The 23,720-nt window shown below is 45.4% G+C and overlaps 1 protein-coding gene across 1 annotated transcript; it reads right to left on the bottom strand.

The window, feature by feature from the left end:
• Positions 1–1,817: 1,817 nt before the first annotated feature.
• Positions 1,818–14,814, bottom strand: LOC126263203 (trypsin alpha-like). The gene is made up of 2 exons (XM_049960269.1): positions 14,438–14,814; positions 1,818–2,801 (listed from the first exon to the last, which is right to left on the bottom strand). Exons 1-2 carry the CDS (start codon positions 14,801–14,803, stop codon positions 2,385–2,387), a joined length of 783 nt encoding a protein of 260 aa, XP_049816226.1. The 5' UTR covers positions 14,804–14,814; the 3' UTR covers positions 1,818–2,384.
• Between the last annotated feature and the right edge of the window lie 8,906 nt (positions 14,815–23,720).

The following is a 23,720-nucleotide window of genomic DNA, read 5'->3' as shown; positions in this document are numbered from 1 at the left end:
TCTTTCCTTATAGAGTAGTTTAGTTAGTGTTCTGCTGCTGAGTGACTATTGGGATATTTGGGGGAGGGGAAATTCGCCAGATATCGATGTCCATTGGTGTGGAGCTGTGCCTCTTGGCTGTTCGTTGTAATAGACACCACAGATATTTAAGGATGCTAAAGCTTCATTAGCGTCGCTGGTACACTGGTATAACTGATGGCGAACATTAAACTATTGGATGACTTTATATGACGTCCGCCTCTCTCTCAGTGTAGATAGCTGCAATGGAGAGAACACAGGTTCGACGCCCAGTACAGTCAGCGATTTTAACTTGGTCGGAGGACTGGACTGGGACGCCCTCAGATTCTTGATACCAACTGAGGAGCTACCAGACAAAGGTGTAGCGGCTCCAAGGTCTAAACGTTTCTGACAGCCGGGAGAGTGGTATACTGACCCAAGGACCCTCCTTGCTGCATTGGCATTAAGACCGCATGGCAGAGGATAAAACTGCAGCCGGTAGACATCACGTCATCTTCAGGTCCTGATTAGGGAGACTCAAATTTTCGTTTCCATTACTGACACTGAACCGAAGATATTTCAGTGCACAAAACGTTTCTACATACTCAGAATTGCGCTCATAAATGGCACAGTAATTTCAAGGCTTCCCAGTAGTTCTGGCAGCTTTGGTAGTGAAAGAAACATAATTGAATCTGTGAGATAAACTGGAAGCCGACACCTAATATTTGTTTTTTATTTATCTGTTCGTTCACTGTGCATTTTATGTCCTTAGAAAATAAAGATTGCGTATAATGAGTAATAAAAATTAGTTGATCGCTTAACTTCCCCGCCTTTATGCATCTAAAGGAATTATTTTGATGCAAGTGCAGTTTACATGCACAAATATATAAAAAGTCTATATAATTATTGTTGCTGTGGTGTACTCATTAGGTCGTTCTCCGTCATTATCAGAGGCAAGAACTTTATATTATTATTGGTGAGGGTGAATGTTGCTTATGGAAACAGTAACATGCTTTATATAAGATCAAAGAAGAATTCAAGTAATGATTGTTATGTTTTTGCTTTGAGGTATTTTTTGCTTTACTTTTTTTAAGAAATTGTGTTTCCTAGCGCTATGTCATAAATCTGTATTGTCCTTTTGTTTTTACTACAACACTCGTCTGCTTCACGTTGAAAATCGACGATTTTCGAATAAAACCGGAATTAAACGCTGACAATTACAGTTTTGCTTCCAATACTGTTTATTTGCAATATACAGCAGGATAACTATGTAGAACAAAAATTTTCCGCTAGTTAGACGGCCCTTTATATAGCTTTGTCAGTTTATGTATGGTTCACCACTTGCAGTTTTTAGGGGAGTTTACTAAGTTACTGATCGCGTATGCAAATAAGTCGGTCGTAATGAAGTAACGGCCGATAGCTAGGCAACACACTTAACGCACATGTAATGCGGTTACGATCTTAAGTGATCAATGCTGCTAGGAACACTTCCGTAGTCTACGCTTGCTAAGGTCAGTGTACGATAGCTTACGGCAGTTTTGCCACTCAATACAGTCACAAACAGCACAAACTTAACGCAGTTATTGGAAACGTGCTTTGAATGAATCACAATATGCTAATTTGAATAAATAAATGTGATGGGTAACAGAAAATGCAAATAATTAAACGGATATTAGATCGTCAAATGTTTGGGGGGGGGGGGGTGGTATTAAAGGGACCAGACTGCTACGGTCATCGGTCGATCGTCAAAGCAAATCGAAAATGGAAATATATTCAATTTCAGACAATTGGGGGTTTTTTATGTCAATAAAACGAAACACTTACAGTGATATAAATTTTTTTGGTAGTTGGACAGATGTTTCCAGAATGAGATTTTCACTCTGCAGCGCAGTGTGCGCTGATATGAAACTTCCTGGCAGAAGTACGGCTGTGAGAACGGGGCGTGAGTCGTGCTTGGGTAGCTCACTTGGTAGAGCACTTGCACGCGAAAGGCAAAGGTCCCGAGTTCGAGTCTCGGTCTGGCACACAGTTCTAATCTGCGAGGAAGTTTCATGGACAGATGTTATTTAAGTACCTACAATAGTAACTGAAAAGTACCTACGGACACTATGAGCACATAAAGGAAGAAATTAATGAAGCTCACTATCATATATACTTTTTTTTAAAGGCTTCGTTGTGTTTTGTGGTTTGTGTTGACAGGTGTTTCTTTCAGAATCAACAGACACTTCAATTTTTGTTTTCTGATTTCTTTAAGCTGTAGCATGTTCTTATCTCGATCGTTCAAGGCATCACTTAGCAGCATCAGAAGAACGAATCATATGATTTCGAAAACAGAGTGAGTAACACAGCCGAGTTGTAAATGTGTTTGAGTATTTGTTATTAGACAGCTAAACGTTGGTCTTGCTAGTAATCCAGGCGCGCAGGTTGCCGACGTTGGCAAACACTGTGCCGGAGCTCTCGCAGGTGGTGTACATGCCGAACGAGACGACGCCGATCTGCGTCCCGGCGCTGACAAGTGGACCCCCAGAGTCGCCCTGGCACGCAGCCCGCCCCGCCTCGCCGGCGCACACCATGCGCTGCGTCACCTCGAGCGGCGGCAACGGCGTCGAGTCCATGTAATTCTGGCAGGCCTGCCGGTCCATGACGCTGAGGTCCACCTTCTGGAGGGTGTCCACCACGCCGCCGTTGAACTGCACCGAGCCCCAGCCGGTCAGCGTGGCAGCGAGGCCGCCAGGTGGGTCGTAATTCGCGGCGGCCAGACTCACGACCTGCACGTTAGCTCCCAGGGGGAAGGAGTCCGAGATCTGAAAACGATTACGAAACATTCATCTCGCTACTGAATTCGCTCTTTAAACTCATGCGAATTCATGGGTGTATCACGTTGCAAGGATATTAAATAGAACCATGACATTGACATAATAATCGGTAAAATAGATTGGCAAACTACAGTTCCTTGGTAGCAAACTAGGAGAATACATCCATCTAATAAGGGGACAAAACAAGCGTACGACCCATCCTAGAGTTACACTGCTGGCCATTAAAATTGCTGCACCACGAAGATGACGTGCTACATACGCGAAATTTCACCGACAGGAAGAAGATGCTGTGATATCCAAAGGATTAGCTTTTCAGAGAATTCACCCAAGCTTGGCGCCGATGGCGACAACTACAACGTCCTGACATGAGGAAAGTTTCCAACCGATTCCTCATACACAAACAGCAGTTGACCGGCGTTGACTGGTAAAACGTTGTTGTAATGCCTCGTGTAAGGAGGAGAAATGCGTACCATCACGTTTCCGACTTTGATAAAGGCCTAAAGGCCGGACTGTAGCCTATCGCGATTGCGGTTTATCGTTTCGCGACATTGCTGCTCGCATTGGTCGAGATCCAATGACTGTTTGCAGAATATGGAATCGGTGGGTTCAGAAGGGTAATACGGAACGCCGTGCTGGACCCCAACACGCATCTTATCAGAATGGCTGTAACGGATCGTGCAGCAACGTCTCGATCCCTGAGTAAACAGATAGGGACGTTTGCAAGACAACAACCGTCTGCACGAACAGTTCGACGACGTTTGCAGCAGAATTGACTATCAGCTCCGAGACCATGGCTGTGGTTACCCTTGAGGCTGCATCAAAGCCAGGGGCGCCACCGATGGTGTACTCAACGACGAACCTGGATGCACGAATGGCAAAACGTCATTTTTTCGGATGACTCCAGGTTCTGTTTACAGCATCTCGATGGTCGCATCTGTGTTTGGTGCAATCGCGGTGAACGCGCATTGGAAGCGTGTATTCGTCATCGCCATACTGGCGTATCACCCGCCGTGATGGTATGGGGTGCCATTGCTTACACGTCTCGGTCACCTCTTTTTCGCATTGACGGCACTTTGAACAGTGGCTCTACCCTTCGATCGGTCCCTGCGAAACCCCACATTTCAGCAGGATAATGCACGACCGCATGTTCGACTGCTTCCCTGGCCAGCACATTCTCCATATCTCTCACCAACTGAAAACGTCTGGTCAATGGTGGCCGAGCAACTGGTCGTCACAATACGCCAGTGACTACTCCTGATGAACTGTGGTATCGTGTTGAAGCTGCATGGGCAACTGTACCTGTACACGCCATCCAAGCTCTGTTTGACTCAATGCCCAGGCGTATCAAGGCCGTTATTTCGGCCAAAGGTGATTGTTCTGGGTATTCATTTCTCATGATCTATGCACCCAAATTGCATGAAAATGTAATCACATGTCAGTTCTAGTATAATATATTTGTTCAATGAATACCCGTTTATGATCTGCATTTATTCTTGGTGTAGCAATTTTAATGGCCAGTAGTGTATATGAGTGACTTCCCCAAAAGAACATACATCACTCATTCATCTAATTGTTACACCTCGATGGGCTATGAATCCAGAACCGTCAGAGCGGCCGCATATTTACGTCCGACCTCCAGCGGAAGTCTAAAATTATCGAGCATCGACGACATGGTCAGGGACTGCTGGTAAGTCGTGGTGCTCAGTGGGAAGAAGGTAGCGCCAAGGAGTGTGATTAACAGCCGGCCGCTGTGGCCGAGTGGTTCTAGGCGCTTAAGTCCGGAACCGCGCGACTTCTACGGTCGCAGATTAGAATCCTGCCTGGGGCGTGGATGGGTGTGAGGTCCTTAAGTTAGTTAGGTTTAAGTATTTCTAAGCTCTAGGGGACTGACGACCTCAGATGTTAAGTCCCTTAGTGCTCAGAGCCATTTGAACCATATTGTGATTAACAGTGTTCCGGCACGTGATGACGACCACCTACTTCTTGTATGGTAATAAATTTTATGAAATGATGGACGGTATGGCGATGGGCTCTCCGTTGTCTCCATCACTGGGTAACTTTTTTAATGGAGAATTTTGAGGATCGTGCATTAAATTCGGCTCCCCTCCGACCATCCTTATTTTATCGTTACGTTGACGATACATTTATGATCTGGCCACACGGCGCCGAAGCTCTGGAACAATTCGTAGAACACGTGAACAGCATACATTCGAACGTCCAGTTCACTGTCGAGATGGAGAAGGAAGGGAGACTGCCTTTCATAGACGATTTAGTATAACGACAGGCGGACGGGCGTCTTGGTCACTCTGTATACCTTAAGCCGACACATACCGATTTATACCTGAGTGCACAGAGTTTCCATCATCCTGCTCAGAAAAGAGCCGTTTTGATCACGTTGGTATATAGAGCCAAAACTGTTTCTGACGAGGACCACTTTACGGTCGAGATTAACCATCTGAAGTACGTGTTCCGAAAGAATGGCTATGGTGCACGCGATATAAAGGAAGCATTCTCCTAAAAAAGGAAACGTGAAATTGTTGCACACTCACAGGATAAAACACCGATTGCGGTTCTTCCTTTTTGTGGCGCGATTTCCAGCAAAATAGGAAGAGTCCTGCGTAGACGAGGTATAAGGCCGATTTTTCGTCCTCCTCAGAAAATTAAGGAGATGATGCACCCAGTTAAGGACAATCGCGGCTTCAGGGTCCCTGAAGTTAATAATATCCCCTGTCAGTGTGGAAGCAATTGTATAGGTCAGACGATTCGTACCGTTTCCGACCACTGTGCAGAACACCAACGCCATATTAAAAATAGAGAACTGGAGAAATCGGCCATTGTTCGATGAAACAAAAATTCTGTCCCATGCCTCCCCGTACTGAGATTCTGTTATTAAGGAGGCTGTTGAAATAAGAATGACCCAAATGAACTTTGACCGCGATAGCGGATACTATCTGAGCTGTGCATGGAAACTAGCGCTTGATGCAGAGAAGCAGCAGAGACGTTCCTTCCAAGGATTACGTTCCAACGGAAGCGGTGGCGCCACCGGCTCACACAGTGACACCGTCTGCGACAGAAGTACGTAATCGCCGACCAATCAGAAGCCGACCAATCAGAAGCCGTCCACGGGCTATAAAAAGGCCACTACAGCAGCAGTGAAGACAGTCAGTAGCTCCTGACAATGACGACGGAGGAAATCGTCGAAAGTTTAAGATTTTATCCAGAACTGACGCGGCAACAATACCGAGAATGTTTTACATATAACAGTGTATCCGGTGGCGCAGTGTTTAACGCAGTTACCTAGTAAACAGGAAGTCCTAGGTTCAGGTCTAGGTCTAGCACACTTTTTTAATTCTCGCTGTTGATTTCGCATAATGTCACGAAGCTGCTGATATCATCAGTATCTTCCCTTTCTCCCCCTCCACCTTCAGTACACATGCTATCTTAAAATCTTGGTCAAGGCTGTAGAACAAGTACAAAACAGAACTAACAGTCAATAATAAATGCATACAAAGAAAAACCGCTCTAATGGTCACTGTTAAGCTCGATCCATGGGTGAGCGTTGCGGTGATGTTGAAAAAATGAACTGGAAGATACTTGAAGGCAGTGTCCAACTATCCCTTACAAAGTTCTGTGTGAGGAATCTAGCACTGTACTATTGCCTCCCATTAAGGATCACGAAGGCAAGATAAGGCCTGTTAGCCTCTTAAGCAATCAGTCTTCCCACTCTGCATACGTCAACGAAATTTCAGGAAGCCCCAATGCGCTAGTAAGTGACACTCTGGAAAGTACTGTGATGCACTTCACCGTGGTTTGCTGAGTATAAATGTAAACGTGGATGTAGGTACGATCGATTACGTGGTCAGTGTCAGTTCCCATTAAACTGTTCTACTTTAGGAACATCTCTCGTAAATATCAGGGCCGGTAATGAAAGTGGCGTTCATCAGTGGGATTAAATTTTGCTGCCACACGCACTGAGTAAGTTAATAGTACTCCGTATGAAACGTTTCTTGTTGGAACATAGCATCGACATCTAAAACTCCGCAATGTGGCACTTCTTTACTTGAACAACAGTTCGTCTATGATCCCGCGTAGGAATTTTCTTTAAGGGGTTTACTGGAGCCACGGTATTCCTGCTCTGAGTAGCATCGAGAGTAATGTCTGCTACATGCTGTCGACTGTGAGTCATATAGTAGTAGAAATTCTAGCATTCCCAAGTGAGTCACTACTTATCTCTCGTAATATTTTACTGAACAAATTGACTGAAGTAACGAATTAAAAGAATTTAATTTAGAACAGATTTTACGGCCCACACAGATTCGTTGCATTTTTAGAAACGACCGATCTCGGTATATGACGACAGATATTGTTGTACCAGTGAAAAGAGACCAGCTAATCAGCACGATTCATGTGTTACGTCAGAAGATAATGCCGTCATCCATACAATCAGATCTGAGGATGGTTTATGGGCAACAGAAATTGGTTATTCTATGAAATGAAAAATCCGTAACGAGAGAAATGTGTGGGGAAAACGGGTATGTTAACAGGACACATCTAGATGGATTCAGTGTACGAATGGGGAGAGATGTGGGGAGGAAATTATAAAGGGACTTTAACATTTGATAATAGTAAGCAGGATGTAATACATTTAGCATTTAGAATTTATACAGATCTGAAAAGACTTGCATTGGATAGACTAACATGGAGCGTAGCTTCACCCAATCTTCGGAATGAAAACCACAGCAGAAACGTTGTTAACAAAAGGATTTCTATAAACTGTTGATTATTTTTCTGGTGTCTTTCAGTGTATTATCATAAATGACGTCTATACAACCCTTACGTATTCTTTAATTAACATTCCGTAGCCTTTGAGAATAACTGCTGCGGCAGTGAGTATCCCAGACTAAAAACACATCTTCATTTCGTAGAGTTATATGACTATAGAACCAGAATGTGAAGATATCCTTCTCGTAACTATAATGAAACGTTCTCCGCGGAGCTAGGCACTTCCAAAACAAATGTGGGTGAATAATGCTCCGTTTTTGCTATTATCCAGGTAATACTTTGACCGCATCATTCACGGACTTCTTTTATACGTCTTGCGCTGTAAATGAAAATTTAAAAACCCGGGAAAAATTTCAATTTGAACCTGGATACGAGACCATGCCTCACTGAACGCCTGAAAGCTGCAAACTACAACAGGAGCAGAAACAACAAATAACAAATGGTATGGGGACTTTGTGGCAATACTGCAGCGTCACGGCGGACTATTATGTTCTGGAATGCCTAAACAGTCAACGTGTGAAACTGGTCCACGTCCAAGTGAACAACGCGGTGTATCAAACATGGGGCACAATTGGAGCTACAGAGAGCCCTCCGTCTACCATTTGTAAGCCATATTCCACATTCTGCCACGCTGAAATCTACTGCACTTGTTTCAGAGTACACGATTCTTCAAAATCCACAGACACCAATAAGTAAGGGAATTAATGAAAACCTGACAACCATTAATTTCAACCGAACAAGGCACACACGCGAAAGAGTCCAACCGAACTTCGGAAAAGGTGTGCTAGTCAACTACACGAGTCAGTTCACGACTGCTACATGAGATACGGTTAACTAGAAAGGAACAAATATGGAAGATGTAAAATGTCATGGCCTATTAAGACTGTCTGCCTGACCGAGACTTGAACTTGAGACTTCTATCTTTTGTGTGCAAGTGTTCTACCGTTGAGCTAATCTGCGTTTCATAAGTGGAACATCACAGTTCCCTGAAATTTTCGTTGTAACGCTGAAAGACAGACTGTCCAACACGTGAGATGACCATACATGGGAGATGTCGAAATGATTTTCTGATAGTGACAAGAGGAACCATTGACAATATTAACAATTTTAATACCCAGTTGTGAAATTTCTGTTATTTTCTTTATATTTATCAGTTGTTTACTACTACGTTTTTTATCTTTTTAACATTAGTTATAATGTCTTGTGTCTTTTCATTGTTCTTTGTTTACATAACATAGTTTGCGAAGTATGCCTTACAAGAAATAAATATTACTGCAGTCCAACTAACGCCCTCCAGTGCATCTTTTATTACAGAGAGGCTCTCCCATGAAGCTAAGTAAGCCTTCAGCAAGTACCCTTAAGAATTAAAGCTTCTCATCAGCACAGCGTATGCTCCGCCAAGGCAAGACTCTACTATTCGCAACCCAGTTCATGATACACACTGTAGAAGAGCGAGAACAAGCACGAGACCGATGCCGTAATCCAGGCGCTCCCCAACAGCCGCTTGCTCAGCACTTACGCAACGCCAGCGGCAACTATTGCTGGTGAGATAATCGAAGTTTCGAGACGATGTGGCCCATGGGAAGCCCTGCACGTGATGCCAGACCCCATGCCCAAGATCTGCCATGTCGTAAATAAAAGATGGTCATCCGGCCAGACTGGGTATGTTGGCACAGCCGGCCTTCGAAATGGTCCCCGCTATAAGGGTGTCCACTTCTTCAGCTGAGTGGTCAGTAGGTCTGAATGCCATGCCCTGCCATAGATCTGTATGGCCAAGGGCCAACCAACGTTCTATCAGCGCCCAGCCACGACGTTCTGTTAGAAAAAGCGTTTGCCCATCAGCCTGAAGTCCATGATTCCTCACCGAACAAGGCAGCAGCCATCCAGTGGGATGGGTATTGGCTTATTCCCACCACGGTCACGGGGCCTATGTTCACCGAGAGCCAGCAATCCCTACCCTTCCGGGGTCGCTGTACCTACTCCTGTCTCCTCTTCCCTCTATCAAGACCTTTCATTATAGTGACATGGCATACTGATTGAAAGGTTTTATGATGTAATAACCACACCAGAAAAGTAGTAAATTTATCAGTGAGTTCTCGTTTTGTACGTATGTAGTATCACGTACTTAAGGGATGAATGAAGGGGAAGCAAACTCAGCAGTCCACTCATGGAAAGGTCCTTGTTGAGGTGGCTTGCTGTTGCCCTCCTCTGACCTGTTATGAAGTGTCCAGTGCGTATCCCTGTCTCATGGGTTACCGTGATGAGTGTTCTTATAGCCTAGTGTTAGGTTTACGTTGTCATCAACGAAATAAATGGGGAGGGTGAATCCCAGTGCCGGCAAATAGCTTATTCCTATGTAAAAACACGAAGAGGGCCGCCGAATGTAACGTCCTCATCCGACAGATTGATCACCATCAACAGTGTCACATACCATCAGTTCATGAGATACTGAAGAGATGTTTGGAATTTTATCCAGGACGTTGGCGTAGGGAGTGGTGAGCAGAACCTTTACGCCACCACTTCTCCTTCCCCCCTGCTGGCCACAAACTAGCAGTGGAAATTTCGTTCGCCACCAGATTTCGAACTGGCTTACCTCCGAGTCGAGATCCAGCGCACAGGTGTGCGTCAGCGACCTCGGCTACGGAGACCAGTTAAGTTCTCATTTTTTTATGTTCTCTCATTTACATTGACAGGCCTAAAAACTTTCGGACCACCTGCTTAATAGCGTGTTGGTCCACCTTTGATGCACAGTACAACAATAAGGCGATACTGCGAGTCATGGATTCAATAACATCTGATGTGGTTCCTGAGATAAGTGCTACCAGATGCACATAAAACCCTCTGGATATTTGTGGGCGTACGGGTGGCGCTCAGTAGTGCATCAGATTTGTTCCATCGGGTTCAGCTGAAGCGCATTTGGTCACTAAGTCATCAATGTGAGTTTAGTGTCACGCTCCTCAAACCCCTGTAGCATTGTGACATGGACTGATATTTTACTGAGTGAATCCTTCGCTGTTGGGGATGAGAACAAGCATGAAGGGATGCCGCAAGCCTGCAGTAACGTTTATGTAGTCAACAGCTGTCAGGGTATCTTAGACTGCTGTCATAGGAGAATACCAACAAGCATATATTGACCCCACCGATTCACAGCCGCAGACACGGTGCGATGTAGGTTTCAAGCATCTGTTCGCCTGTAGGATAGTGAATCCAGACATGACAAGAAAAGTGATTCGTCTGACCAGAAGACACATTTACATTAATCCGGGGTCAAGTCTCGATAATCCTCGTCCCACTGTAATCGTAACTGATCATGTCATTGAATCAATACAAGAACACATAGGCGTCGTCAGCTGCAGGTTCTCATATTCAACGTGCGATTAATGGTGTGCCCCGTAACATTGTACCTGCACCATCATTAAATTCTGCCGTCAGATATGCTACAGATCGCGGCTTATACTGCACTGCAGCTACAAGCCTCCAACCTCTATCTACTGCGATGAGGCATGGATGCCCCGTGCCTTTCACTTACTCGTAGGTTCATCGTCCTTCAATCATTTTTCATACATACTGAGGACAGTAGCATGAACAGTCAACAACTTTCACTGTTACCAGTATGCGCTTTTCCAAGCGGCTGGCCACAACAACCTGCCCCTTGCCAAAGTAGTTTGTATGAAGGGATTTCGCTACTCGCGGCCCATATTGTCACTAGAATGATTCCCCAATCATCTCTGTTCCGTTATTATACTTTTCTTAACGTGTGACGTACCCGTAAGACCACCATGCCGCAGTCAATCTCTCGCCGAGCGGTCGTCATAATGTATTTGGTCGTCAGTGTAGTTAACAAACTGTTCTATCCAATTGGTGCGCTAGATCGTGAAAATGGCGAGCTGTTTGGAGGGCCTGCTCACAGTGTTCCAAACATTCTCAACAGGAAGTAGATTTGCCGACCTTTCTGGCCAAAGTAGGTTTTGGAAACCACGAAGACAGTCAGTAGAAACTCTTGCCGTATACGAGCGGGCGTTATCTTGAAGAAAGTAAGCATAGGATGGCTTACCAGGAGGAGCAACAGCCGGCCGCTTGTGGCCGAACGGTTCTAGGCGCTTCAGTCTGGAACCGCGAGTTCGAATCCTGCCTCGGGCATGGATGTATGTGCTGTCCTTAGGTTACTTAGGTTTAAGTAGTTCTAAGTTCGAGGGGACTGATGACCTGAGATGTTAAGTCCCAAAGTGCTGAGAGCCATTTGAACCATTTTTTGAAGAGCGGCAAAATGGGGTCCAGAATATCTTCGACGTACCGTTGTGCTGGAAAGGGATTGCGGATGAAAACCAAAGCGCTCCAGCAGTGAAAAGAAGTGAAACCGCAGACCATCACTACTGGTTGTCGGGTCGCATGCTGGATGACAGACAGGATGGTATTTCTCTGCCGTCAGAGGCAGCCCCAGACACGACTACGCTGGTCACCAGGGGTCAGTTCGAAGCGGAGCTCAAGACAGTTCCACTCCATTCAACGACATTCCAGGCCGAAGACGTTATGGAGACATCCCAGGTGGCAGTTGGATACCAACCTGAGTGTCGCCACCATATCACCCGACCACCAGGAGTCATGGTCTGGGGCGCCCTTTTCATAAGAGAACTCATTTGGTTGTCATCTGCAGCTCCCTTACAGTGCGGCGGTATGTCGACGAAATTGTACGCCTCACCTTTTTACCCTTCATGGTAACCTACCATGCGCTTGGATTTCAGTAAAATTATGCCCGCGTACACACGACGAGAGTTTCTACTGCTTACCTTCGTGCATCGTAAACCACGTATTGGCCAGCAAGGTAACCGAATCTCCCCCCAAATGTAAACGTTTGCAACATTATAGGCAGGGCTATGCAAACATCTCGGGATATTTGACGATCTGTTAAATCAGTTCCACAGGTTGCGGCACGATATCTCTCAGGAGGACATCAATAAACTCTCAGTCTGTACCAAGCTGAATAACTGTTTGTATATAGCTCAGAGATGGACCAACATATTATTGATTTACTCAACTGGTGAAGGTCTTTCTCTCGAAATTTTCTTAAAATGTAATCATTTGTTTTCATGCGCATGTACATCACATTTACCGATTTCCGCCCAATTCAGAAAATTCCCTCGTGGTGCGTCGTTTTTTGTGTTTTGGTCTGGATGTACACTACTGGCAATTAAAATTGCTACACCAAGAAGAAATGCAGACGATAAACGGGTATTCATGGGACAAATATATTATACTCGAACTGACATGTGATTACACTTTCACGCAGTTTGGGTGCATAGATCCTGAGAGATCAGTACCCAGAACAACCACCTCTGGCCGTAGTAACGGCATTGATACGCCTGGGCATTGAGTCAAACAGAGCTTGGATGGCGTGTACAGGTACAGCTGCCCATGCAGCTTCAAGACGATAAAACAGTTCATCAATAGTAGTGACGCATATTGTGACGAACCAGTTGCTCGGCCACCATTGACCAGACGTTTTCAATTGGTGAGAGATCTGGAGAATGTGCTGGCCAGGGCAGCAGTCGAACTTTTTCTGTGTCCAGAAAGGCCCGTACAGGACCTGTAATATGCGGTCGTGCATTATCCTGCTGAAATGTAGGGTTTCTCAGGGATCTAATGAAGGGTAGAGCCACAGGTCTTAACACATCTTAAATGTAACGTCCACTGTTCAAAGTGCCGTCAATGCGAACAAGAGGTGACCGAGACGTGTAACCAATTCATACCATCACGCAGGGTGATACCTCAGTATGGCGATGTCGAATACACGCTTCCAATGTGCGTTCACAGCGATGTCGCCAAACACGGATACGACCATCATGATGCTGTAAACACAACCTGGATTCATCTGAAAAATGACGTTTTGCCATTCGTGCACCCAGGTACGTCGTTGAGTACACCATCGCAGGCGCTCCTGTCTGTGATGCAGCACCAAGGGTAACCGCAGCCATGGTCTCTGTGCTGATAGTCCATGCTGGTGCTTCCCGCGCCCGGGTTCCCGGGGTCGATTCCCGGCGGGGTCAGGGATTTTTTCTGCCTCGTGATGACTGGGTGTTGTGTGATGTCCTTAGGTTTGTTATGTTTAAGTAGTTCTAGGTTCTAGGGGACTGATGACCATAGTTGTTAAGTCCCATAGTGCTCGGAGCCATTTGAACCATTTTGAACCATGCTGCTGCAAACGACGTCGAACTGTTCATGAAGGTGGTTGTTGTCTTGCAAACGTCCCCATGTGTTGATTCAGGGATCGAAATATGGCTGCACGATCCCTTACAGCCATGCGTATAAGATGCCTGTCATCTCGACTGCTAGTGATACGAGGCCGTTGGCATCCAGCACGCCATTCCGTATTACCCTCCTGAACCCACCGATTCCATATTCTGCAAACAGTCATTGGACCTCGACCAACGCGAGCAGCGATGTCGCGATACGATAAACCGCAATCGCGATAGACTACAATCCGACCTTTATCAAAGTCGGAAAGGTGATGGTACCCATTTCTCCGCCTCACACGAGGCATCACAACAACGTTTCACCAGGCAACGCCGGTCAACTGGTGTCTGTGTATGAAACATCGGTTGCAAACTTTCTTCATGTCAGCACATTGTAGGTGTCGCCACCGGCGCCAACCTTGTGTGAATGCTCTGGAAAGCTAATCATTTGCATATCACAGTATCTTCTTCCTGTTGCTTAAATTTCGCGTTTGTAGCACGTCATCTTGGTAGTGTAGCAATTTTAATGGCCAGTAGTGTATAAACCCTTTCCACCAACATATTCATGTCGTTTGCAACAGTAAGAAAATAAACATAACAGAAGGGACTCACCTGCACTACTGCGATGTCGTAGTCATTCGTGTAGAAATTGTAGCTCTCGTGCCATGTAACAGAGGACGCGCTGTGAACGCTGCCGCCGCTGTCACGTGTCGTCGTGCCTACGCGCATGCCCAGCCTGCTCGCGGACGTACCCAAGACGCAGTGGGCGGCAGTGAGAGTCCAAGTCCCGCTAATGATGGAAGCGCCGCAGAAATGGGAGCCATCTTGCAGCAGTGACGCCTGGTAAGGATAGTCAGAGATGCTGGCATCACTGCCTCCGATGACCCGACCGTGGCCAAAGAACACGGGCCGCGCCCTGGTGGGCAACGCCAGGCCCTGAGCTAACACGCATATAGTTACAATGAGCGTACGGAGCATGGTGGACCACGGGCGTGGTATGTACACTCCTGTATTGCTCTTCTTATATTTAACAGTGGGACGGACTCATTAACGCTGATAAAAATCTCTTCCGTAAATAGGTGTCCTACATTAAGAGTAATCACGCGCCTTCCCTTAGATAATTCTGTATGATCACTGCACGACAATACTTCATGATGTTATCGTACTCGATATTAAAACTCTTCAGATCTCAGCCGTGACAATTTAGATAGCGGAAAAATCATTATCAAATGGTAATGACCGCGTATCAATAATAGGCCTTTGATATTAACGTAATTAAATGAAATTAAAAGCAAGGTAATCAACATTAATAGCACATTGAAAGTTCCCCTGTTAAGTGCAGAGGAGGTATAGGTCAAAGGCTTCACTGAAGACCTCTACGATGGCGAGGAATTTCCGACAACATGATTGATGAAGCAATGGCAATCGAAATGGAAGACATAGTGATCCTGTATTACAGTGTATTACGCCTTTGGAAGAACTTGCAATGAAACAAGCCACAAGAGATGGATAACATTTCTTCGGAATTTCCGAAATGAAGGACGAGATTAGTGTTTAATATCCCGTCGACAATGAGTTCATTAGAGACGGAGCACTTACCTTAACATACAGTATTTAGGGAAATTGCGGAAAACCTAAATCTGGATGGCCGAACGCGGGTTTGAACCGGCGTCCTCCCGAATGCGAGTGCAGTGTGCTAACTACTGCACTATACCGCTCGGTAATATCCAAAATCATTTGTGGGAAGGGGGAGGAGGGGGGAGGAGCAACCAAACGGCTGTTCAAGTTCGTTTGTGGAATCTAAGAGGCCAGACAGATACCATCAGGCTTTTGGACAAATGTCGGCCACGTAATGCAGAAGACAGCAAGGCAAGCGCGACAATTATAGCACCAAAATTCCTTACAGGAATATTAAAAAGAAGAACGGAACAGAAAATTGAGGATTCGTTAGGTAACGGTCAGTTTCGCACCAGCGAGGCAGTTCTCAAGTTGTGTTGATTATGGAAGAATAACTCAAGAAAAATCTAGAAACAATGGTAGAGTTTCTCTACCTAAAAAAAAGCGTTCGACAATGTAAAATGATGCAAGATGTTCTAAATTCTGAGAAAAATACACATAAACTACAGACAAAGCTGGGTAATATACAATATGTACTAGAACCAAGAGGGAAGAATAAGAATAGAACCCCAAAAGAATAGTAGTTAGATCAAAAAGGGCATAAAAAGGGATGTAGCCATTCGCACATACCGTTCAACCTAAACAGGATGTGTAAGAGGAAGTGGTCTCCTTAGTATCCTTTTTTCAGAAGTACTAATCCCCCACGGTACGCAGGAGAACTTCTGTGAACCCTCGAGGATAGATAATGTACTGTCAGACGTAAATCTGTGATTGTGGGTTGTAAGTTATGCATCGATAGCTCACTTCGGAAGAGCACTTGCCTGCAAATTCCTTGTAGCCCAGACGCATTGTTAGAATTTTCCAGATTATTTCAAATCAGCGGAATGGAAATTCAAAATAAAATACTAACTGATACCTATGTCCAACTCTTAAACACACTAAACTGTCAATAAGAACGGTGGTATAATAAATTTAGCTACGAAAGGAAAATGAGGAAAATAAACTCAGTAATAGTCTCTAATCTTCTTTGCCCTTTACATCTGTTTACATTTAGTTAACGTCCGCCTGTAACTTTCTGCAGCGAGGTAAATAATTACTGAGGTGTGAAAACTACTTCCGTTTCAAGATATATGTCACTTGCTTGTCTCACCTTGGATCTCCAGCGTGCCGGCCAGGGTGGCCGAGCGGTTCTAGGCGCTACAGTCTGGAACCGCGCGACCGCTACGGTCGCAGGTTCGAATCCTGCCTCGGGCATGGATGTGTGTGATGTCCTTAGGTTAGTTAGGTTTAAGTAGTTCTAAGTTCTAGGGGACTGATGACCTCAGATGTTAAGTCCCATAGTGCTCAGAGCCATTTGAACCATTTGACCTCCAGCGATAGTCTACGATCACTGAAATTTAGCATATGTTACTGACCGAAAGTGAGACAATAAGAAGTTAGGATGTCATCTTGTAAAAGGACGAATTAATTTAGAAAAATGATAGTAGTTCCCAGTACTGGTCCGATGGCCTGTCCTATTGTACGGTTCTCACTGTTAAAACTTTTACATCCTTGTAGAAATGGCATGGGACTGGGATCTACAACAATGAACACCAGTGGAATGGTGTATTTTAATGACGTGGCGCCACTTCATTAACACTTCGCTTCCAACGTTAACACAAATGCGGGCTTCACATGAAATAAATTAACAATAGCTAGCTCGTTCATAGTAAAAATTCTCTATGTACGAAAGATTGATAAACAGACCTCTTCCACAAGACAGTCCACGCTACCGCTGTAGTACACAGTGTTTCCAAAGTAAAACTAGTAACTGTTCATTTCTCAGTCTTATGTAGTTCGTCGTGCACACGATGGCCGTAATGTCGCTGTTTTCAGAGCCTGCTCCTCAAAGTGCTCCATGAAGAAATTTACGACTGCTGGAGACAGTGGTGACCCAAAGGCTGTGCTGTCCTTCATCTCATAATATTCAATGCAGTACAAAAAGTACGTTGCCGTTAGGACGTGATGGAACAACTTAATGATTTCAGATGGAAAACGTTGGGCCGAAAGATCCAGCGCATCTTGTATTGGCACCCTCGTAAAAAGTGTCACAACGTCCACGCTAACCATTAGGTCGTTTGGGTCTATCTTTATTTTCTTGAGTGTGTCAACAAATTTCTGCGAGTTGACAACATAGTGTTCGCAATGTCCCAATTTTGGTGGTAATAATCCTGCCGGATGTTTAGCAAGTCTGTAGGTGGGCGAAGTGATTTCACTAACAATGGGCATCAGAGGAACACTTTCTTTGTGTATCTTTGGTAATCCATAAAGCCTGGGAGGTCTGGCGGCACCTGGCATTAACTTCTTCACCACTTTATCTGGTAAGCCAGAATCGTTCAATAGCTTCCCTCTTTCTCTGACAATGGCATGTGTGGGATCACGAATAAGCTTGTGGTACGGCGTCTTCTAATAAAGTACCTACAGTCTCAATTGCAGAAATTAAAACGTGTTTTCGGGGAAAACGGATACAGCAAAAGAGACATGGTAAACGCTTTCAAGGGCCGCCGACAAAAGACACCTGGTGCATCAGTAGAGAGACTGTATTCCTGCCATACTGTGGAGCAACTAGCAGTAAGAAACATGGGATACGAGCAGTTTTCCGGCCCGCCCCCAAGAAACGAGATACGTTGCGCCCTGTTAAAGACGACATTGCTCATCGAGTGTCCGGTGTGTATGGTGTTCCCTGTGAATGTGGCAGCATGTATATTCGACAAACAGTTCGCAAAGTTGCGGAGCGTTACACTGAGCACAAGCCCCATATAAAACAAAGGGGGCTTGTCAAGTCGGCCATAGCGGAGCATTGCCTAGAAAACGGACATAAAATACAGTTCGAAAATACAATAGAGTTGGCTCATTCGTCAACAAATTGGGACTCCGTTATAAAGGAAGCGGCCGAGATTCGTTTAAACAACAACGATTTCAACAGTGACCAACGGTACACACTCAGCGGGGCATGGGGGCGGGAGTTGGACATCGAATGAGACAGATGCGCGACGCGGGAGCGGCAGTTTCAAACGTGACGCCTGCCCCTGCGCCACCTGACGTCACCGGTGCTGCCAGGGGCAATAGCTCCGCTAGCTGCCCGGGTCGACTTACGCGCGCGCCACATTGGGTCTTCTGATTGGCTGCTGATGATGTCATCATGCCTATACAAGCGAGAAACCGTAGCAGCCCTGGCCGTCAGTGAACCTCTGACGACGATGGCAGAGATACCCATATAAAGCTTGAGGATTATTTTCTAATTGATGCGGCTGGAAAACCGAGAACGTTTTATTCATGTATGCCGTCTCGAAACACTCCGAGAGCACGTTTTGTATTATCGGGAAATATCGGCGGGAGTGTCACTGAAATGATCCAGTATTTGGGCTGGACATCATTAAAAGAAAGGCGTTTTTCGTTCCGACGGAATATCCTCACGAAATTCCAATCACCGACTTTCTCCTCCGCATGCGAAAATATTTAGTTGACACCGACCTGCATAGGGAGAAACGATGACCACGATAAAATAAGGGAATTCAGAGCTCGTACGTAAAGATATAGGTGCTCGTTCTTTCCACGCGCTATACGAGATTGGAATAATAGAGAATTGTGAAGGTGATTCGATGAACCCTCTGCCAGGCACTTAAATGTGATTTGCAGAGTACCCATGTAGATGTAGATGTGGAATTATCTACTGTTATTTATTTGTAATTCACTCTTACGATAGGAGTTCGCGTAGTATCATTTTGTTATTTGGAAATAGTGAGTGGAGGTGCGGACGCTAGAAAAAGGAGTGCACAGTAAAGAAATTGTAACATTTCCGACTTGTACATCTGCTTGAGTTCAGTAAAGAGGTGGCAGTAGCGCAGATAGGCATAACGTTTGTGCTCTGTATGGGGATAATGGCACAAGACATAGCACGGCATGAAAACGGGTTTCTGGTTGTAAGGAAGATTGATTTGACGTTAGTGACTCTTCATGTTTAGAAAGACTTTCGCGGTTTGATGGAGATCGTTTAAACGCATTAATCCTCAATGATTGGCGTCAGTGTTCTCGAGAAGTAGCAAATGTAATCAACTGTGATCATTCCACCGTGGTGTTACATTTTCATGCAATTAAGAGGTTCAAAAATCAAGTGTGTGGGTACAGCATGCTTTAAGCTAGTCACAAAAATCTGCAGGTTGTCACATGTGTATCTCAGCTAAAACGTCATCTATTGGCTCGTGAACAACACTGAAGATTCCTATACTACATAGTTACTGGTGATGAGAAATTTGTGTTTATGGGTAATTTAAGGGAACGAAAGGAATGATTGAGTCCAAACCAAACAGCAACTCCCCGTACAAAGACATGAGCTTATCCTGAAAAGACAGAGTTTGTTAGAAAAGAGACTGTGTGGTTACTATAAATTCCTTCCGTGAGATGCAACCGTCACTGCTGACATTTACTGTCAACAATTGAGACACCTTGCAGACGCAATCCAAGAACAACGACCAGGAGATTGCATGAAGTGATGACAAAATCACCTAGCGAGGCATGACTGCTAGTCAGACACACTCGCTGTGCAAACAGTGTCAGCGAGCGTGCTGTCCATGTGTAGAATGGGGATGGCGTGCAATCCGTCTGAGTTTCAGTGAGGGTAGATTGTGATGGCCTGGAGGCTGGGCACCAACATTTCGGAAACTGCTGGACTTGTCGGGCGTCGGTGGAGTGCTTCAATACCTGGCGAAACCAGGATGAAACCACGTCCGGATGTCGTGGGATTGGGCGGCTATCCCTCATTACAGATGTCGGACTGGGGAAACAGGGCAGGCGGCGAACTGTGCCGGAACTAACATCAGACTTCAAAGTTGATCGCAGTACAAGTGTGCCTGAACACTCAGTGCCTCGAAACCCCCCTAACGATGGGTCTCTGCATGTGACGAATTTAACACCACGAAATCGGCAACTACAACTGAAATGGGCACTTGACCGTCGCCACTGGACTCTGACGCAGTGACAGGGCATTGCATGGTCTGATGAATTCCGATACCTTCTTCATCATGCTGATAGGAGGACGCGAATCCATCTTCTTCCAGGGAAAAGGCTCCTTGACACTTTTACTGCTAGACGGAGACAAGCTAGCGACGCCTCCATTATGCTCTGGGGAACATTCACTTGGACGTCACTGAGTCCAGTGGAGCTCGTGCAAGGCACCATGGCGACCACGGTGTATCGTACACTGGTTTATGACGATAGTTTACAAGAAGACTGAGCAGTGCGTGGCCCGTGAGCCTACCATCATGTATTTTACACCCTGTTTTTAACGTACTTCCTCATCAATACGTTGATTTTAAGGGGCTCCGGAAAGGCTCAAAATCATGAAAAGTTCAATTTTTACTTTTTTGCGTTTTCTGAATCTGCAGACTATTACCTTTTAATAGATATATAATTTATTCAATTCCGAAGACTACAACTATTTTTAAATTTTTTTTTAAATGTGTTCTACATGGGCGTGACCCACTGTGGCGCTGTTAAACTGCTGTCAAATGGTGTTATTATTAACGTCCGTGTTCATCAGGTACATTTTAGTGATGTGAGATAATGTTTAAAACCTATTTTCAGAGACTTAGCAGCACCTTAACTGTTGAAAAAGTGTATTCACGGAAAAACTCAAAACCCCAATGAAAGTGTAAATAGTGTTATATGGTCGAGAATCCCCAAGACTGTATTTGTTGGAATAGAAACACTTCACTTTGGTGTGTATGATGCTGTTGCGACTTTCAATGATGGCAACATTGTAAGGTGCAAGGTATTTAGAAATATGGGAATGAAGATAGGTTCTAACATGGTACGAGCGATGCTTGCTTTAGACAAGGAACGCCTTCGGGTTGCAGACAGGGCTGTAAAGAGTCTAGAAATACAAGCAAGAGTAAACAGGAGGAGGAACAAGAGGAAGCTGGAGGAGGAGTTTGCAGAGGATGAAGATAATCCATCCTATGGACCTGGAATGCACTAAAAAGTTAATCCAATCTTTGTCGCTCGATTCCCAAAACTTTTATTTTCTCATACTAATTACATGTTTTCTAAGGATCTTCCAAACATATTTGTTTCAAACTTTCAGTAAATGTTACACAGTACCTTCTGCATAATTTAACACAGCCTTTTTCCAAAAAACTGTATATTTTTGAATATATAAATAAAAAATTGCAAAAAAATGTTGTCAATTTTCATTACAATTGAAAAAAATCATCTTTAATAACTGAACTAAAATTTTGTAAAATCCCTGTGTTAAGTTGTAGCCCATATTCCAATACATAATCTGTAAAAAGTTCAACTTCCTACCTCAAATACTTTGTGAGGAAAGATGTAATTTATAAGCGTTATTTTAACATTGCAAGTATAGGGCGTTCCGGAGCCCCTTAAATTACTACTGTCACTGAGTTGCTGCTTTGCCTGACCGTGACCGGCGCTAGCAGCTTGTATCGATATATCTCCTCTCGTAGTATCTATGCTCGACTGCTATTATTTTTCGGTCGTTGTCTGTCGTAAGGGAGTTCGGTTCGCGAATCAGCTGGAACGTATCTGGAGCGCAGTCCGGACCTGCCAGTCGGTGAGTTGCATGCGGCATTAGGGCAGTCGGACTAGTGAGGTCTGCGCCAACATGGCTCGCCCGACCAGTGCTGCCACGCATCACTTTAGCCGGGCCGACGATTTTGGTAGTAAATATTTGTAACACGTTGATCACTGACACTCCCATAATGTATTCAAAAGTAATACATTTTTTATAGACTGCATTAATCAGTAAGGGAACGGTAACGTGCGGTCGCCACTCCCGGTGACGGTTTCTGGATGGGTATTATAATTCCTGCGACAAAGGACGGCGGTACGGCGTTCCCCATCGTCATCAATTCATGAAACATCGTTGTCCACCCCATTAGCGCGAGGAAAGCGCGATAAAATTCTATCGGCAATCCGTCGACGTGGAATTCGTCGTGCGTAACTGGCTTCATCAGCTCGTCCGCTTCGTCGCTGGCGAAGGTGTGAGTTACGTGTGGTAACAGAAACTCACCAGCACGGTTGTTGGTTGTCTCCTCCTGGTCATTGTGAGGTAGTGGTCTAAAAGGAATTGGCGATTTCGGCCTGGCAAGTGACTTGTGACTTGCTGGGCGCGACGTGTAGATCTCGGTAATGAGTCTTTGTCGTCGGTGATACGTATGATGTATGGTGGGATATTCTAGTTGCTCCGAATCTCGACTTCGGTTCCGCACCATCATCCCCAGCAGTCTACGGCGTATCAACGTTACAGTTTGCGTTCGCTCTGGGATTCAGGGGTGGGCGGCTGGGCGTCCAGGCCGCGGAGAACGGCGTAGAAATAGTCGCTAGTGTGCCGGCGCCACGTAGCTACCTCCATGCCGTACTGAATCAAGGTACGTCGAATGGCAGGTGTGGCACATTACAGTCACGATGTCAAGGTTGTGCAGTACTTACGTGAGCAACGTTCACAGGTGGCCCATGTCTCAGTAACACGTTGAAGACTTTCGGGATCATGAAGATGGGAGGTGTTTAGCTTCTACGGTGCACAACTGCACGCGACCACTTGCTGCGGAAGGAGAATGTTGCAGATGTAGGCACAGTGGTCCGGAAAGGCCACGGGCCAAATTTCTGCACCCTGGACTGCAGGCGTGAGATCCCGAGAGACGTAAATCTTATCAAGGCGGCTCGCGGAGAGACTCGTTTCGTAAGTATGTCCAGATGCGTCGCCATGCCGAACTTCCCAAGTGTCGCGGAGCAACAGATCACGGACGACGAGGCACAGTTCTTGACAGGTGTCGTAGTGGGGCATTTGATTTTTGGGGTGCAGGACACAATTAGAATCACCCCCAAGTAAGTAATGGTCACAGCATCCAAGAAACAAGGGGCGATTTCTTCCTAATAGAAGTGTGCCCCCTCGCGTCTGCGGGTGGAGCCGGACGGAGCGTAAATATTGACAATACGCGTCCCCATGACGGTGACGGGCATGTGTATGGGGGATGGAAGGTATGTGATATCAGCCACCGGAATGCCTTCTCGGACGTAGATGGCTACGCCACGTCCCAGTTGGTCAACAGTAGAATGATAAGTGTTATATCCCGTGACGTCTGAAAGTGTGTCCTAGTGTACTTCCTGTACTAGTGCGATGTCGACGTCCGATGCCCGTATCATCTCTCGCAGCAGATGAATTTTTACGGGGGAGCAAATGGTATTAGCGTTGAACGGCGCTACTCTTAAGGTGTACTGC

This window comes from Schistocerca nitens, chromosome 6 (genome assembly GCF_023898315.1).
Source record: "Schistocerca nitens isolate TAMUIC-IGC-003100 chromosome 6, iqSchNite1.1, whole genome shotgun sequence".
Lineage (NCBI taxonomy): Eukaryota > Metazoa > Arthropoda > Insecta > Orthoptera > Acrididae > Schistocerca > Schistocerca nitens.
Note: the sequence above shows the minus strand (reverse complement) of the source record. Positions and strands in the feature narration are given on the sequence as shown.

Excerpts from the sequence above, each read along its gene's own strand:
- LOC126263203 (XM_049960269.1), bottom strand. The coding sequence starts at position 14,803 with ATGCTCCGTACGCTCATTGTAACTATATGCGTGTTAGCTCAGGGCCTG. Across the intron at positions 2,802-14,437 it reads ACGACATCGCAGTAGTGCAG|ATCTCGGACTCCTTCCCCCT; the intron begins GTGAGTCCCTTC and ends AATCGTTTTCAG.